At 46.3% G+C, this 15,408-nt stretch overlaps 1 protein-coding gene across 1 annotated transcript in view; it reads left to right on the top strand.

The window, feature by feature from the left end:
• DIP2C (DIP2 acetate--CoA ligase C (putative)) overlaps positions 1 to 15,408 on the top strand; it is a gene marked incomplete at its 5' end in the record, with an annotated part of 296,244 nt that overhangs the window by 154,665 nt on the left and 126,171 nt on the right. The window contains 2 exons of the mRNA XM_086950634.1: positions 9,962 to 10,071; positions 11,922 to 12,052. Coding sequence (XP_086806760.1) covers positions 9,962 to 10,071; positions 11,922 to 12,052 — 241 coding nt within the window. The remainder of the gene's footprint in view (positions 1 to 9,961; positions 10,072 to 11,921; positions 12,053 to 15,408) is intronic.

The following is a 15,408-nucleotide window of genomic DNA, read 5'->3' as shown; positions in this document are numbered from 1 at the left end:
CGCGTTTCTCCTGTCCGAGTGCTCGCACCGCTTCCACCGCCTGGCTGGCTGCTCGCTGGCTCCCTCTCCCTCCATTCATGGTTTTTCATGCATGGCAAAAATCAATCGTGTTTATCAACATCGTGAAAGGCGTCTGCTTTCGTTTTGCACGCGCGCCCTTTTCTCGCGTGCACCTGGGTCAGAAAAGGACGCCATGCTTCTTCTGTCGATTGCTTTGGAGGGGTGGGCTGTGCGCTGCAGCCCCCCACCCCCTTGTTTTGCAGCGCACATGCCGCCATTTGCAGCAAACGGTTCGGGTTGGCCCGACAGATGGTCGTGTCCGTTGTGGTGGTGGTTCAGTCCCCATGTTCCGTTTTCTACTCCCATGTTGGGATCTATAGACGAGCATTTTCTGTACGCATCTGCAGAATACGCGACTGAGGTCCACGAAAATGCTAGGAAGTGCCACGCTGTATCTCAGCGCTCATCGTTGGTATCTCCTTTTCAAAAGGAACAAGGCAACGCGGGCAGAATATTCAAGTAGAATTTCAGCCTCTCGTTAGTTGTGCTTTTATCGTTTGGCTCTCTGTGGCCGCTTCTTAGTCGTCTGGAGCAGAAATGCCAGTCTGTGTCCCAATTAGGTCCTGGGTCCTCCCCCTCACCCTCACTCACTCACCCTCACTCACCCTCACTCACCCTCAACCCCTCACTCACCCTCACTCACCCTCACTCGCCCTCACTCGCCCTCACTCGCCCTCACTCGCCCTCACTCGCCCTCACTCACCCTCACTCATCCTCACTCATCCTCACTCACCCTCAACCCCTCACCCTCACCCACCCTCAACCCCTCACCCTAACTCACACTCACTCCTCACTCACCCTCACTCATCCTCACTCACCCTCAACGCCTCACCCACCCTCAACACCTCACCCAAACTCACACTCACCCTCACTCACCCTCACGCTCACTCACTCTCACTCACCCTCAACCCCTCAATCACCCTCAACCCCTCAATCACCCTCAACCCCTCAATCACCCTCAACACCTCACTCACCCTCAACACCTCACTCACCCTCAACACCTCACTCACCCTCAACTCCACAGTCAGCCTCACACGCACTCACCCTCAACTCCTCACCCTCACACTCACACACTCACACACTCACACCCCCTCACTCACACTCACACACACTCAATGACAATAACTCACACTCAGACTCACACACCCTCACGCTCACACACCCTCACCATCACCCCCCATCACCCTCACACCCCCTCACTCACACTCACTCACACTCAATGACAATACCTCACACTCACCCTCACTCACACTCAACGCCTCCACCTCAACTCCTCACCCGCACTCACCCTCAACACCTCAATCACCCTCAACACCTCACCCTCAACACCTCACCATCACTCACCCTCAACACCTCACTCACCCTCAACTCCTCACTCACCCTCAACACCTCACTCACCCTCACTCTCACTCATCCTTACTCACCCTCAACACCTCACCCTCATCTACGCAACGCCACTCATCTACTAAAAGACACTCAACTACGCAACGCCACTCAACTACGCAACGCCACTCAACTACGCAACGCCACTCAACTACGCAATGCCACTCAACTATGCAACGCCACTCAACTATGCAACGCCACTCAACTATGCAACGACACTCAACCACGCAACGGCACTCACACATGCAACACCACTCACACATGCAACGCCACTAAACAACGCAACACCACTCAACTACGCAACGACACTCAACTACGCAACGACACTCAACTACGCAACGACACTCAACTACGCAACGACACTCAACTACGCAACGACACTCAACTACGCAACGACACTCAACTACGCAACGACACTCAACTACGCAACGACACTCAACTACGCAACGCCACTCACACATGCAACACCACTCACACATGCAACGCCACTAAACAACGCAACACCACTCAACTATGCAACGCCACTCAACTACGCACACATGCAACGCCACTGCCACATGCAACGCCACTCACACTGCCAACGCCACTCACACTGCCAACGCCACTCACACAGGCAACGCCACTCACACAGGCAACACAAATCACACAGCCAACGCCTCACACACAGGCAACACCTCTCACACACGCAACGCCACTCACACACGCAATGCCACTCACACACGCAACGCCACTCACACACGCAACGCCACTCACACACGCAACGCCACACACGCAACGCCACTCACACACGCAACGCCACTCACACACACAACGCCACTCACACACGAACAACACTCACGTTGCCAATAGATCGCGCAGTACGACAGGTGGAACTATTACAATGGCAAATAACAATGCCTTTCACTGTTGTTATCATTTAGAATACATAAAGGGCTTTGTCATTTACACAACCAATAGCTCAAACTTTCCTACTGCGAGACCTATTGGCAACGCCAGTGCTTGTTTAGGTCGAGCCTTTACCATTCCGCAGGAATGGGAAATGGGGAGAATTCAAGTCGGCTATTTTCTCTTCAAACCAAAGGGCTTTCAGCCCGCGGTTTTCATGCAGTGCCCGTCAACATGCACGCGCATCGCATGCAAGCCCAGCCCAGTCCTCCCCTCATTCACGCCCACCCACCAGGCTCTCCCGCCCCCATCAGGCTTCTCTCCCAATCCGCATGCAAGCCCAGCCCAGTCCTCCCCTCATTCACGCCCACCCACCAGGCTCTCCCGCACCCATCAGGCTTCTCTCCCAATCCGCATGCAAGCCCAGCCCAGTCCTCCCCTCATTCACGCCCACCCACCAGGCTCTCCCGCCCCCATCAGGCTTCTCTCCCAATCCGCCTGCCTCCCCTCGCGCATTCACGCCTCCCACCAGGCTTTCCCGCCCCCATCCGGCGTTTCATTTTTTTGTTTCTGGTGCACGGCGCGTTTCTCCTGTCCGAGTGCTCGCACCGCTTCCACCGCCTGGCTGGCTGCTCGCTGGCTCCCTCTCCCTCCATTCATGGTTTTTCATGCATGGCAAAAATCAATCGTGTTTATCAACATCGTGAAAGGCGTCTGCTTTCGTTTTCCACGCGCGCCCTTTTCTCGCGTGCACCTGGGTCAGAAAAGGACGCCATGCTTCTTCTGTCGATTGCTTTGGAGGGGTGGGCTGTGCGCTGCAGCCCCCCACCCCCTTGTTTTGCAGCGCACATGCCGCCATTTGCAGCAAACGGTTCGGGTTGGCCCGACAGATGGTCGTGTCCGTTGTGGTGGTGGTTCAGTCCCCATGTTCCGTTTTCTACTCCCATGTTGGGATCTATAGACGAGCATTTTCTGTACGCATCTGCAGAATACTCGACTGAGGTCCACGAAAATGCTAGGAAGTGCCACGCTGTATCTCAGCGCTCAGCGTTGGTATCTCCTTTTCAAAAGGAACAAGGCAACGCGGGCAGAATATTCAAGTAGAATTTCAGCCTCTCGCATCAGGCTTCTCTCCCAATCCGCATGCAAGCCCAGCCCAGTCCTCCCCTCATTCACGCCCACCCACCAGGCTCTCCCGCCCCCATCAGGCTGCTCTCCCAATCCGCCTGCCTCCCCTCGCGCATTCACGCCTCCCACCAGGCTTTCCCGCCCCCATCCGGCGTTTTTTTGTTTCTGGTGCACGTCGCGTTTCTCCTGTCCGAGTGCTCGCACCGCTTCCACCGCCTGGCTGGCTGCTCGCTGGCTCCCTCTCCCTCCATTCATGGTTTTTCATGCATGGCAAAAATCAATCGTGTTTATCAACATCGTGAAAGGCGTCTGCTTTCGTTTTGCACGCGCGCCCTTTTCTCGCGTGCACCTGGGTCAGAAAAGGACGCCATGCTTCTTCTGTCGATTGCTTTGGAGGGGTGGGCTGTGCGCTGCAGCCCCCCACCCCCTTGTTTTGCAGCGCACATGCCGCCATTTGCAGCAAACGGTTCGGGTTGGCCCGACAGATGGTCGTGTCCGTTGTGGTGGTGGTTCAGTCCCCATGTTCCGTTTTCTACTCCCATGTTGGGATCTATAGACGAGCATTTTCTGTACGCATCTGCAGAATACGCGACTGAGGTCCACGAAAATGCTAGGAAGTGCCACGCTGTATCTCAGCGCTCATCGTTGGTATCTCCTTTTCAAAAGGAACAAGGCAACGCGGGCAGAATATTCAAGTAGAATTTCAGCCTCTCGTTAGTTGTGCTTTTATCGTTTGGCTCTCTGTGGCCGCTTCTTAGTCGTCTGGAGCAGAAATGCCAGTCTGTGTCCCAATTAGGTCCTGGGTCCTCCCCCTCACCCTCACTCACTCACCCTCACTCACCCTCACTCACCCTCAACCCCTCACTCACCCTCACTCACCCTCACTCACCCTCACTCGCCCTCACTCGCCCTCACTCGCCCTCACTCGCCCTCACTCACCCTCACTCACCCTCACTCATCCTCACTCATCCTCACTCACCCTCAACCCCTCACCCTCACCCACCCTCAACCCCTCACCCTAACTCACACTCACTCCTCACTCACCCTCACTCATCCTCACTCACCCTCAACGCCTCACCCACCCTCAACACCTCACCCAAACTCACACTCACCCTCACTCACCCTCACGCTCACTCACTCTCACTCACCCTCAACCCCTCAATCACCCTCAACCCCTCAATCACCCTCAACCCCTCAATCACCCTCAACACCTCACTCACCCTCAACACCTCACTCACCCTCAACACCTCACTCACCCTCAACTCCACAGTCACCCTCACACGCACTCACCCTCAACTCCTCACCCTCACACTCACACACTCACACTCACACACTCACACCCCCTCACTCACACTCACACACACTCAATGACAATAACTCACACTCAGACTCACACACCCTCACGCTCACACACCCTCACCATCACCCCCCATCACCCTCACATCCCCTCACTCACACTCACTCACACTCAATGACAATACCTCACACTCACCCTCACTCACACTCAACGCCTCCACCTCAACTCCTCACCCGCACTCACCCTCAACACCTCAATCACCCTCAACACCTCACCCTCAACACCTCACCATCACTCACCCTCAACACCTCACTCACCCTCAACTCCTCACTCACCCTCAACACCTCACTCACCCTCACTCTCACTCATCCTTACTCACCCTCAACACCTCACCCTCATCTACGCAACGCCACTCATCTACTAAAAGACACTCAACTACGCAACGCCACTCAACTACGCAACGCCACTCAACTACGCAACGCCACTCAACTACGCAACGCCACTCAACTACGCAATGCCACTCAACTATGCAACGCCACTCACTATGCAACGCCACTCAACTATGCAACGACACTCAACCACGCAACGGCACTCACACATGCAACACCACTCACACATGCAACGCCACTAAACAACGCAACACCACTCAACTACGCAACGACACTCAACTACGCAACGACACTCAACTACGCAACGACACTCAACTACGCAACGACACTCAACTACGCAACGACACTCAACTACGCAACGACACTCAACTACGCAACGCCACTCACACATGCAACACCACTCACACATGCAACGCCACTAAACAACGCAACACCACTCAACTATGCAACGCCACTCAACTACGCACACATGCAACGCCACTGCCACATGCAACGCCACTCACACTGCCAACGCCACTCACACTGCCAACGCCACTCACACAGGCAACGCCACTCACACAGGCAACGCCACTCACACAGGCAACACAAATCACACAGCCAACGCCTCACACACAGGCAACACCTCTCACACACGCAACGCCACTCACACACGCAACGCCACTCACACACGCAACGCCACTCACACACGCAACGCCACTCACACACGCAACGCCACACACGCAACGCCACTCACACACGCAACGCCACTCACACACACAACGCCACTCACACACGAACAACACTCACGTTGCCAATAGATCGCGCAGTACGACAGGTGGAACTATTACAATGGCAAATAACAATGCCTTTCACTGTTGTTATCATTTAGAATACATAAAGGGCTTTGTCATTTACACAACCAATAGCTCAAACTTTCCTACTGCGAGACCTATTGGCAACGCCAGTGCTTGTTCTTAGGGAGGGACCACTTTCAGTACTCATTCCTTACCTTTGGTCTCGCCTCAGCACGTGTTTGAGTGGTCATGGTTCTTCTACGCACATATCCCCATGCTTGACATTCCTCACATTAACCATGCTCACATAGATGTCAGAGCACTTTTCTGTCTAGACCCCAAAAAGTGGAATTCCTTTCCTTTTTTCTCTTTTTTTTCTGAAGTTAACCTTTGCAAATTTCATAATGATCTCAAAAGATGGCTGTTTCAGTAAGTGTTGTTCTCCAATTTAGCGCCAGGACTCCCTTCCCTGGATAATCGCTCCACTCTATATATCTACATCATTATATCTCAGAGAAAAGCAATTAAAAGTAACTTCATTACAAAGAGGACCATCTGCAGATTACCATCTCACTGCTTTCTTTTCTAATACTCTGCCAGTGAGCCAAATCTGAACTTTGGTTAGCACAGAAAATTCCTTTTATCAATGGTGTTCCGGATGGTGTCATGTGGCACTGCAATAAATGAGGCAGTCTGCAAGGGAAGGTTTGCAAGGGAATAAGGGTAACAGAACCTGCCACGACTCACTGAGGCTATGGTGCTGGCTGTCCCTTTGATTTACTTACTCTCAGCTATCTGACAGAGTCCTTGAATGCCAGACACAAGTGGCTGCTGTGTCCAGATGTGGTTCAGGTGATAGTCACTCAGTATGGCGTGCATTGGGTTTAGTTTTTTCACCACCTCTGAGAACGCTCTGCAGGTTTTTTAACCTCTATAGTATTTACCACAAGGTTCCTTGAGAGTTTAATTTTGCGTACTATGGGACACTGGTCTCCTCAATGCATTCCTTTCTTCTACCACTGCTTCCTTGGTTTTTGAAGGTCTGGAGGGACCAGGCTCTGCTTGTTCTGATAGCTCTACACTGGTAGGCTGGGCTCAAAGGGTCTGGTTCAGTCTAGGCATCCGTATCGCACTCCTCCTACCTCTTCGGAAGGACCTACTATCCCAACAACATGGCAAGTTCTGCACCTGAACCTCCATTACCTACATCTTCATGTGTGGACATTGAGCAGAGTCAGCTAAGCTTATTACGTCTGCCCAAGGAAGTTTATCATCTGGCTGCTCGCCACCCATCCATGAAGTCATTCTGTTCTGGACTTTGGGCAAAGTTTGTGGCCTGATGTGCGGAACGGTTGGGTCGATCAACTTCAAGCTAAGCTTTCAGATGTCCTGTCTTAGACCCAGCAAGGTCTTTGGGCACCATTAAAAATGTGTCCGCTTTTTTTGCCTTTCTATGTTTGCAGGGTCAGCCATCTTTAGTTCTCGCCTAGTTAGCACTTGCTCGGTCTTTGGGACAGGCTGTATTCAGGATATGGGCTTTAAATGCTCCGCCCATTTTAAAGGACTGTCCCGATTACCGGTTTTGTTACTCGGAGCTTGTGAGCACTATTTCTTTCTCTAAGCAGAGCACTGAAGGCCAGTGCTCATGTGTTTTTCAGAGCTCTGTTGTAAACAGCTGGAAATCTTGCTCTTAGCTTGCCACATTTCCTGTGCATTCAAAGATAGAGGTCTGTTTCACTGCAGCTGCCTCCTCCTTCCTCCTGCTTTTGAAACACAGGGCCAGGTCTCACGGTTTCTGCCTTCCTATGGCTGCTGCCGCCTCAGGGCCACCAACTTCGTAACTTTCACCACTTTGAAACTTTCCCAAACGTGTTTTAGATCAAGTGCTCAGCTTTTAATAAAACACATATCCACATCTTGACCTCTAAGTATTCTACATTGTAGAAAGAATAGAAACAAACTTGAGACAGTTGCTCAGGATTACATCACGTGACATGATTTTGCAACTCGCCATCCTACTTCTAATGCTAATCCGAAAACCAGCATGTTTCTTTCAGCAGCTCCCTTTTCTGGATATCTGGCTTGCTTTCTGACTTGCTTCCTTCTACACGTAGAGACTTGATGCGCTTTGTGCACTGTGAAAAATACTTCAAAGAAATAAACAAACATGTATTGACCTGGCTGCTTGCATATGGCCATGTCTGAACTGGGGTGGCTTGGTGAGCAAAATAACGATGGATTAAACCCAGATCTGTGACTGAGGGTGAATGTTTTGCCATTGTGCAACATTCCGTCCATCATCTTGCGTGTTTTGACCTGGCTGCTTAGCCAGAAGCCCAGCGGGGAAAAGATTCTTTGGGAAGAGTTCATAATACTCTGTAAATGGACTTGTGTTAAACTAATTTCCTTTTACCTTATAAGACCAGCATTGCAATGCAATATGTCTTGCATTTGCGAGAGTTTGAGCTATTGGAATTGTAAATGGCAATGCCTTTTAGGTGTTTTGAAAACCTGCAAGTGGTGCATAAACCCGCACTTTGTACTTGTAGTCCCTGCTTACAAGAAGCAAGGCTGGCAGTAAACGAGATAAAGTTACTGAAAGTTAAATTTTGCACTGTCACAGTTCTCAATCTACCACTGACGCTGTGCACCTGAAGGTGCAGAATGCTTGGGTTTAAACTGACAGCGCAGAGGGTTTCCGTCTATAAACAGCTGTACGCCATGAGGCAGGAGTGAGGTTGCCACGAAGTCTGATGACACTTCCTACAAATCGTGAACAGTGATGTTCAAGAGAGACCAGTGATGAACTTATTATTTTGATACTCTAAATGTATGTAGTATCATTGGCCCCACAGGAAATCAAGGAAAAAATTATTTCAGGGACAAAAATCCTCACCCACCAACGTGGCATGCTTCATCTTCAGATTGTGTTCCATGCTAGGCGGGCGGTGCAATGCATAGCGAGTCTCTCAAGGTAGGTTCTTTAGTCAGGATCTCTTCACTGCCCATTTTAAGTTCTCCTGTGTAAGTGATAATAGTTGGTGTAGTATCAGGTGGATTTGAGAACTCAAATTGTCTATAGCTCCCCACAGGACTTTTGAGTTTTATTTATAGGAACCTGGGATCTCTGGTAAGATTAAAAACACAAAGGACTAATTGCACCTGAGGTGTTCTGTGGTCCCTCTCCTATGGCCAAGTTAGTATTTGTACTGGCATGATTCTGAATCTAGCACTGACGCTCTGCGTCTGAGGGTATGGAATGCTTGGGTTTTAACTGGCAGCAAGTAGGGGTGCTATTTATAAATTGCTCTCTGGTGTCAGACAGGGGCAAGGTTGCCACGGAGTCCAATGGCTCCACCTATCGCCACACGGGAGCAGTTTCTGTAAAAGTTTCAGGGTCTAGTCTGACAATTAGAGTAATTCAAAAGTTTGCAGCTGCCCACGTACCCTGTTGCCTCACCTGTCCTAAAAATACGTTCTCAGACTTAATACTTATTACACATGCCCCATCCAGTTAGATCAGTAGTTTTCACTTAATACAAAACTGAATAGAAGAACAGATCTCAGCTTTTGTATACGTTTTCTTATGTATCACTTCATTTAATAGTCATTGGATGTTAATTACTCTAGAGATGGGCTAAAACTATCAAGAAAGAAAAGAAAAGCAAAATGTGATGGGTGGCATGCTTGAGTGCTTCTCAACCACTAGACTGAGTTCCAGTCCATTTTTATTTTTGGCCATTGTTTTGTACCCACACCAAAGCCCAACCATATACAAATCATACTAGGTCTTATTCCTGAATGAACAGTACGAATTGTCAGGCCAGGTCCCCTCTAGACGGGAATACAGGTAACCCTGAAAGTGACCTGTGGCTCCACTGACATGGTTTTCATGCTCTGGAGTGCATGGGTTGTTTTGTGCGGTTCTGGGTTCCAAAACAGTTAGAAATATGAATCGATGGAGAGGTTAATAAAGGTTTTTCTCAGCTCACCTGTACAGACGTTCTTCCGAACACCGACTACAGCATTTCTTTTCTTTTTCATAGATGATTTGCCAAAGAAAAGACCAGCCCAAATCTACAAACCATCTGACCCAGAAACATTGGCATATCTGGATTTCAGTGTTTCAACAACTGGAATGTTAGCTGGGGTAAAGGTAAGAATTGAGTTCCACGTGTGCAGTTTTAGGGAACAAAGCTGGGCGTTGCCTTATAACATGGAAAATCACTGTAGCCGATTCTGATGGCTGGGCTATTGGGATGTGATGGGCGAGTTTAAACATATATATTCTATGCATGTTTTAAATACAGCTGTTACATTAAGATCTCCCTGAAATGCGCCACTGTTAAATCCTAGATTAACATTTTTCAACTATGCTCTGGAAATTAATGTAATAATCGTAGCTTACTGCCCTTGTAGGCACTGCAGTTTCCCATATAGAGATAGTAAATGTTGTACAAATACTGCAATACAATCATGGCTGAACTGACACAGAAACACAATCAGCCATGTGTAATCTGGAATGTTCCCTCAAAAGAGTCTGTCACATAAGTCAATGGAACAGTGAATTGCACAGGACTAGCAGTCTTGGCAGGCTCCTGGTGTTTTTGTTGTTATCAAACCTTCAAAACATCATCAAATACAGTAAGTAAATAACAGCAGTGTGTGCATTAGGCACATATTGCAGTATGTGTAAACAAATTCAGAATAGTCAGAAATAAGATAACATATTTGTCACCTTTGGTTTCTTTTTATTATTGTCTTAACTACTATAGCATATAGCAGGGCGACTGTCAATGGGATGGGTTCGAAGTGATAGCATGATTAATGGAAGCCAAGCTTAAGTGGTCTGTGATGTTCCTTGAAACCCTAATGTAAACACTTTGTAGCCAGCAGGAGTAACATGTTGTGTTTGGCCCCCAGTGGCATCCTATACATTTTGTCCTGCCACCCACCCCCAACCTACATCTAAATAAAAATGTATACCTGACTCACTAGTACCCTTGCCCACCTTATTGGCTGAAGGGCCCTGATCACTGCTGTAAGAGCGAGCAGGGAGCTAGTGTGAAATGATGGTGTGCCACGGAAATAGTAAGTGCATTTCTGAGAGAGCCATGGAGCAGGCCAGCAGCACAAACAGATGGGATCTGTTCCAGTTGTTGCCAATCATTGGTGCATCCCAGTATACTTCATGACTCACTCTAGCCATGCACATAGGCTGAATGTTCTGTGGCCTCGAAGCAGAAATACAAATAGAGATAAAGCATTAAACAGCCAATTGTCAGTGTACTTTGTGAAAGGTGGATCATGCACCCTAAATGTAAAAGTTAAAAAAAAAAAAACAAACGTCATCACACAGTGATCCAAATATATGGCCTCCAAAGATGTCACTCTGCCCAGACTGTCATATTTCCTGCTCCTTGTTCTTGTTTGCTTTCTATGTAGAATTTCGAAGAGCATTCATGATTTTGCTCCCTTTTAATTTTGTTAACTTATTTCTGTGTGTAGAGCTTACTTTAACCTACGCCCAATTTCTAAACTCCATCCAGTGATAACAGGAATTCCCTTGCGTTTTCTGTCAGTTCATTCTAAACTCTACCTCTCCTGTGTTTCCTGGATAAAGAGTATATTTTTCCCTGTTTCTCTCCTGGGACGTCTGTGATAATTTAATTTTGCTCTTGAAACTTGATTGTACTGCTGCAAATTTTCTAGTTCACTTCTTGGCAAAAGTACTCTATAGATTCAGTGAAATTAAATATTCATGTACTTGTTGATGTTTTGGGTGTGTTTTTCTAGAACACTGATAGCTTTACATGAAAAACAGCATTTTTGTAACTGATGTCTCATCACTAGCATCAGTTGTTCTCCATTGATATATATGACCACATCCTAATAGGGGAGAGATACCTGAGCATAATGAAGAATACCAAACTATTAATTAATAATGCACAGGGCAGTAATGGCATAAATGTTCTGCATTTTCATTTACTTTCCATTGTATTTCAGATGTCTCATGCAGCCACTAGTGCCTTTTGTCGTTCTATTAAGCTGCAGTGCGAACTCTACCCGTCCAGAGAAGTTGCAATCTGTTTGGATCCATATTGTGGTCTTGGTTTTGTCCTCTGGTGCCTCTGCAGGTGAGTTATAATCTGTAAAATAAACAGTTTGCCATGTATATAATTAATTGAAAAAAAAGGTGTGATGTTTCTAAGCATATTTTCAGCATCAACATGGGTGTGCCCTTATAGTAAGTTAGGAAGATATGCCTCAGTTTGTCAGTGCCTCGATTACGGACTCATCCCATAGCAACTGATGTTCCACCTGATGACCTGTGGATATAGTCACCCCAAAACTGTACACTCTTTGCAGTACCATATCAGAGAGGAAGTACTCTTCATTTATACCCATATGTTTTAGTAAATGGAGTGACAATTCCATATAAAGCTGCAAAAATATTGATGTTGTTTAAAGAAAACATATCCAATCCACTGCACTGTTTGAAAGGTGTACCGAGCTTTTTAAGAGGTGTTTTAGCAATATTTTACCCTCAAACATTGAGCAGCAGTACAAAATGGCAGGTGAGGTTTGCTAGTCCAACAAAGAGGCACTTTATATCTATGTATTCACATAGCACTTATTTTGTGCACATAGAGAAGCACAATCCGGAACAACAAGTTTGTGATACCACAGAATATTTCGCTGCTGGAATGTTGTGGCCGTATCTCAAAACTACATCCGTAGGTAGATTGTAGACAGTTGAAGAATGGACATACCATGTGGTGCATGGTTTAACTACATTTGGTATAACCGGAGATTGAAGATTCAAATCCAGTATACTCTGGAGGGAAGAAGGGGATTAAATTGGAGATATCTAGATTTGTGTTAAAGGGTTTGAACATTATAAGAGACATACATATTTTAGTGAAAGAATACTGCTGAAGCCAGCGATCTGGACTTGAGATGAAGCAGGCGAGATGGGGCACTCAGGTTAAAGTAGATAATACTTTATCACAGATGCATTGTCAAATTCACATAATTTCCTTTCAGCTGGCATTAAGTGTACTTGGAGACCAAATTATTTAACAAAAAATCCTTTGGCTTGCACATGGTTACGGTATTACTGGGTAAACGAGGATACCTAGGATGTGCAGTGCCAGGGTGTTTAAGGAAATGGGCATGGTTTGTTAGGCCTACCAGAGCCTATCTTTCATGAAATTCCTGCCCCTAAACTTTCATTTATCTCACAAGTATCTGTGCAAAGCAATAAACATTATGCTAAAAGACTATTTTGTTGATATTATTGCAACATCTTCAGTGTGGATACCCCACCTGACATTACTGAATGCTTTTGGATTTAGGGTACCAAGAGGCCGCCCAAATATATGGTCAACCTTCTCTGATCTGTGGGTTTCTAGAAGTTGTTGTGCCATGGATAATGTGGTAGCACTTTGTCTGACTTAACTCAATCATATTTTGCAGCTCATTGTAACCAAAACCATAAACCACTAGAATAGTTCCATTAATTTTGTTTCCACTTTCTCTGGTCGTTTAGAAGCATTTCTGTCAATGGTGCCTCCCGGCCCTTCATTCTAGAGGTTTTATCAAGTATGCTTCATTAGTTTTATTGGCAGAAAGGTCTCTTTTCCCAGCACATTTGGAGGCTTGGCTGAGATCCAGGCTCTAAGCATTATGTTTCTTGGTTAAGAAGCAGTAGGAGCAGGAAAAGTGGTATGTTTTTGTTTTCAGAGCGCTAAAGATGCAGTGTTCTAAGAAGTAAAGGTCTCACTTGTGGAGCAAAATTAGAAAATCCTAGGGACTTTTCATATCCTTTTGTCTGATTCCAATATACTGAATTAAAAACTAAGGATTTCTAGTTGTTTGCCATATGCACTATCTGTCTTTTGATGTTGTCTGCAGTCAGAGAGACCAGGTTCTCTTTAGTTCACTCACCCGCAAATTACCAGTTCATGGGACCAAAAGGGTATCAATTCACCTGAAATTGTTACCTTGTGCTTTGTTAGGTAAATGATGTGGTAACCGTCCTAAGAAGGGACAGCCCGTTTATCAGTGAGAAAAGTGTTTTGGTGTCATAGAAGGCAATAATTGTTGGAATCAATGCAACTAAAAGATATCAAGGATATTTTGCGCGTTTGCCATTTTGCAGCACTTTATATCGCTGATCTCATTGGTACTCTTTATATGAATCTCAAAAGTGGAGGTCCGGTCGGCCCTGTCAATATTCAAATCTGTGATCTGCTTGTTACAAAAATAGATCTCTGCAGCACTGAACTTACTAAGACTTCCTTAATGGATATGATTAACCCCTTGAGGGCTAAGGACGAGATGGACTCATCTTCAGCACTGTTGGAGCAGGCTGCACTAACGACTAGACCATCTCCTTCTTAGCACTTAAGGGATTAATATGATGGACTGGCCTTCTCTGGGTAATATAAAGATATTGTCTTGCTATCGTTTTGTTCATTTTTTTCATCTTTGCAGGGGAAGTACCCATTAATTTCTCTCCACAGCAGATCCAAAGTAGTTTGTCTCCTATTCTTCTTCTTAAAGAGTTGTAATTAAATGGTAGATAAAATCAATAAAACCGTTTTTACATCCTGAGCCTAAATTCAAGCCAGAGTAAATAATACTACTAAGGAAACATACACATTAACTACCATTGGACACGTTTTTCTCAAGATAAATAGGGCTCGCTTAGATCAGCATATATTGATATAAATGTTTGTATTTTTCCCTTGACCACCTTCTCGTTCGAGACCATCAAGACATTGCCCTTTCAAAGATTGGTTAAAGCCTTTTAAAGTAATGGTTCTTTGTCAGACACTATTGATCCTTTTGCTTTGGTCTGGTCTTTACCATATTAGCTCATTCCTAGATCATGAAATGTTTATACCAGTATTTATAGTCTGTGGTCCGAAGTTTTTCCATTGTGGATGTTGCTATACTTTCCAACTCCTTTTACCAATTATTCAACATCATTGCCACCGAAAATAGTTACGGTCTGTCTTGTTACTGATCAAAGTCCATTCATCACTGTGAATTTGAAAGTTAAAAAAATGCACAATTATGTCCACTTGATGATGTTAATGCGTAGAGCATAACACCATTCATAATTTAATAAAAAATGTTCGCATTGGTATTTGGCAAGCTACTCCATGCAAAGAATCCTCTTAGTCTGATCATTATTCTTGATTGTCCCAATGTCTATAGTTCCTGCTAGTTTTGTCTCGGGATTTGTTGTCACTGCCTTCAACATAGTATTGACAACTGAAATATGACTGGAACAGTTTGGATAGGAAATAATTGGGAAAGAGGAATGAACTTTTGGAAGTACAGAGGAGTTGCATATGTAAACACACCTTCAGGAATTTGTATTCAGTGCTATATATGAAATATATTTAACACTAGCTTACCCGTCGCGCGTTGGTGCGATCTCAGAAGAAAGGAAATTTAAGGAAACTTGTTATGATAACAT

The sequence above is a fragment of the Lissotriton vulgaris genome, unplaced genomic scaffold, assembly GCF_964263255.1.
Source record: "Lissotriton vulgaris unplaced genomic scaffold, aLisVul1.2 SCAFFOLD_1411, whole genome shotgun sequence".
Lineage (NCBI taxonomy): Eukaryota > Metazoa > Chordata > Amphibia > Caudata > Salamandridae > Lissotriton > Lissotriton vulgaris.
Note: the sequence above shows the minus strand (reverse complement) of the source record. Positions and strands in the feature narration are given on the sequence as shown.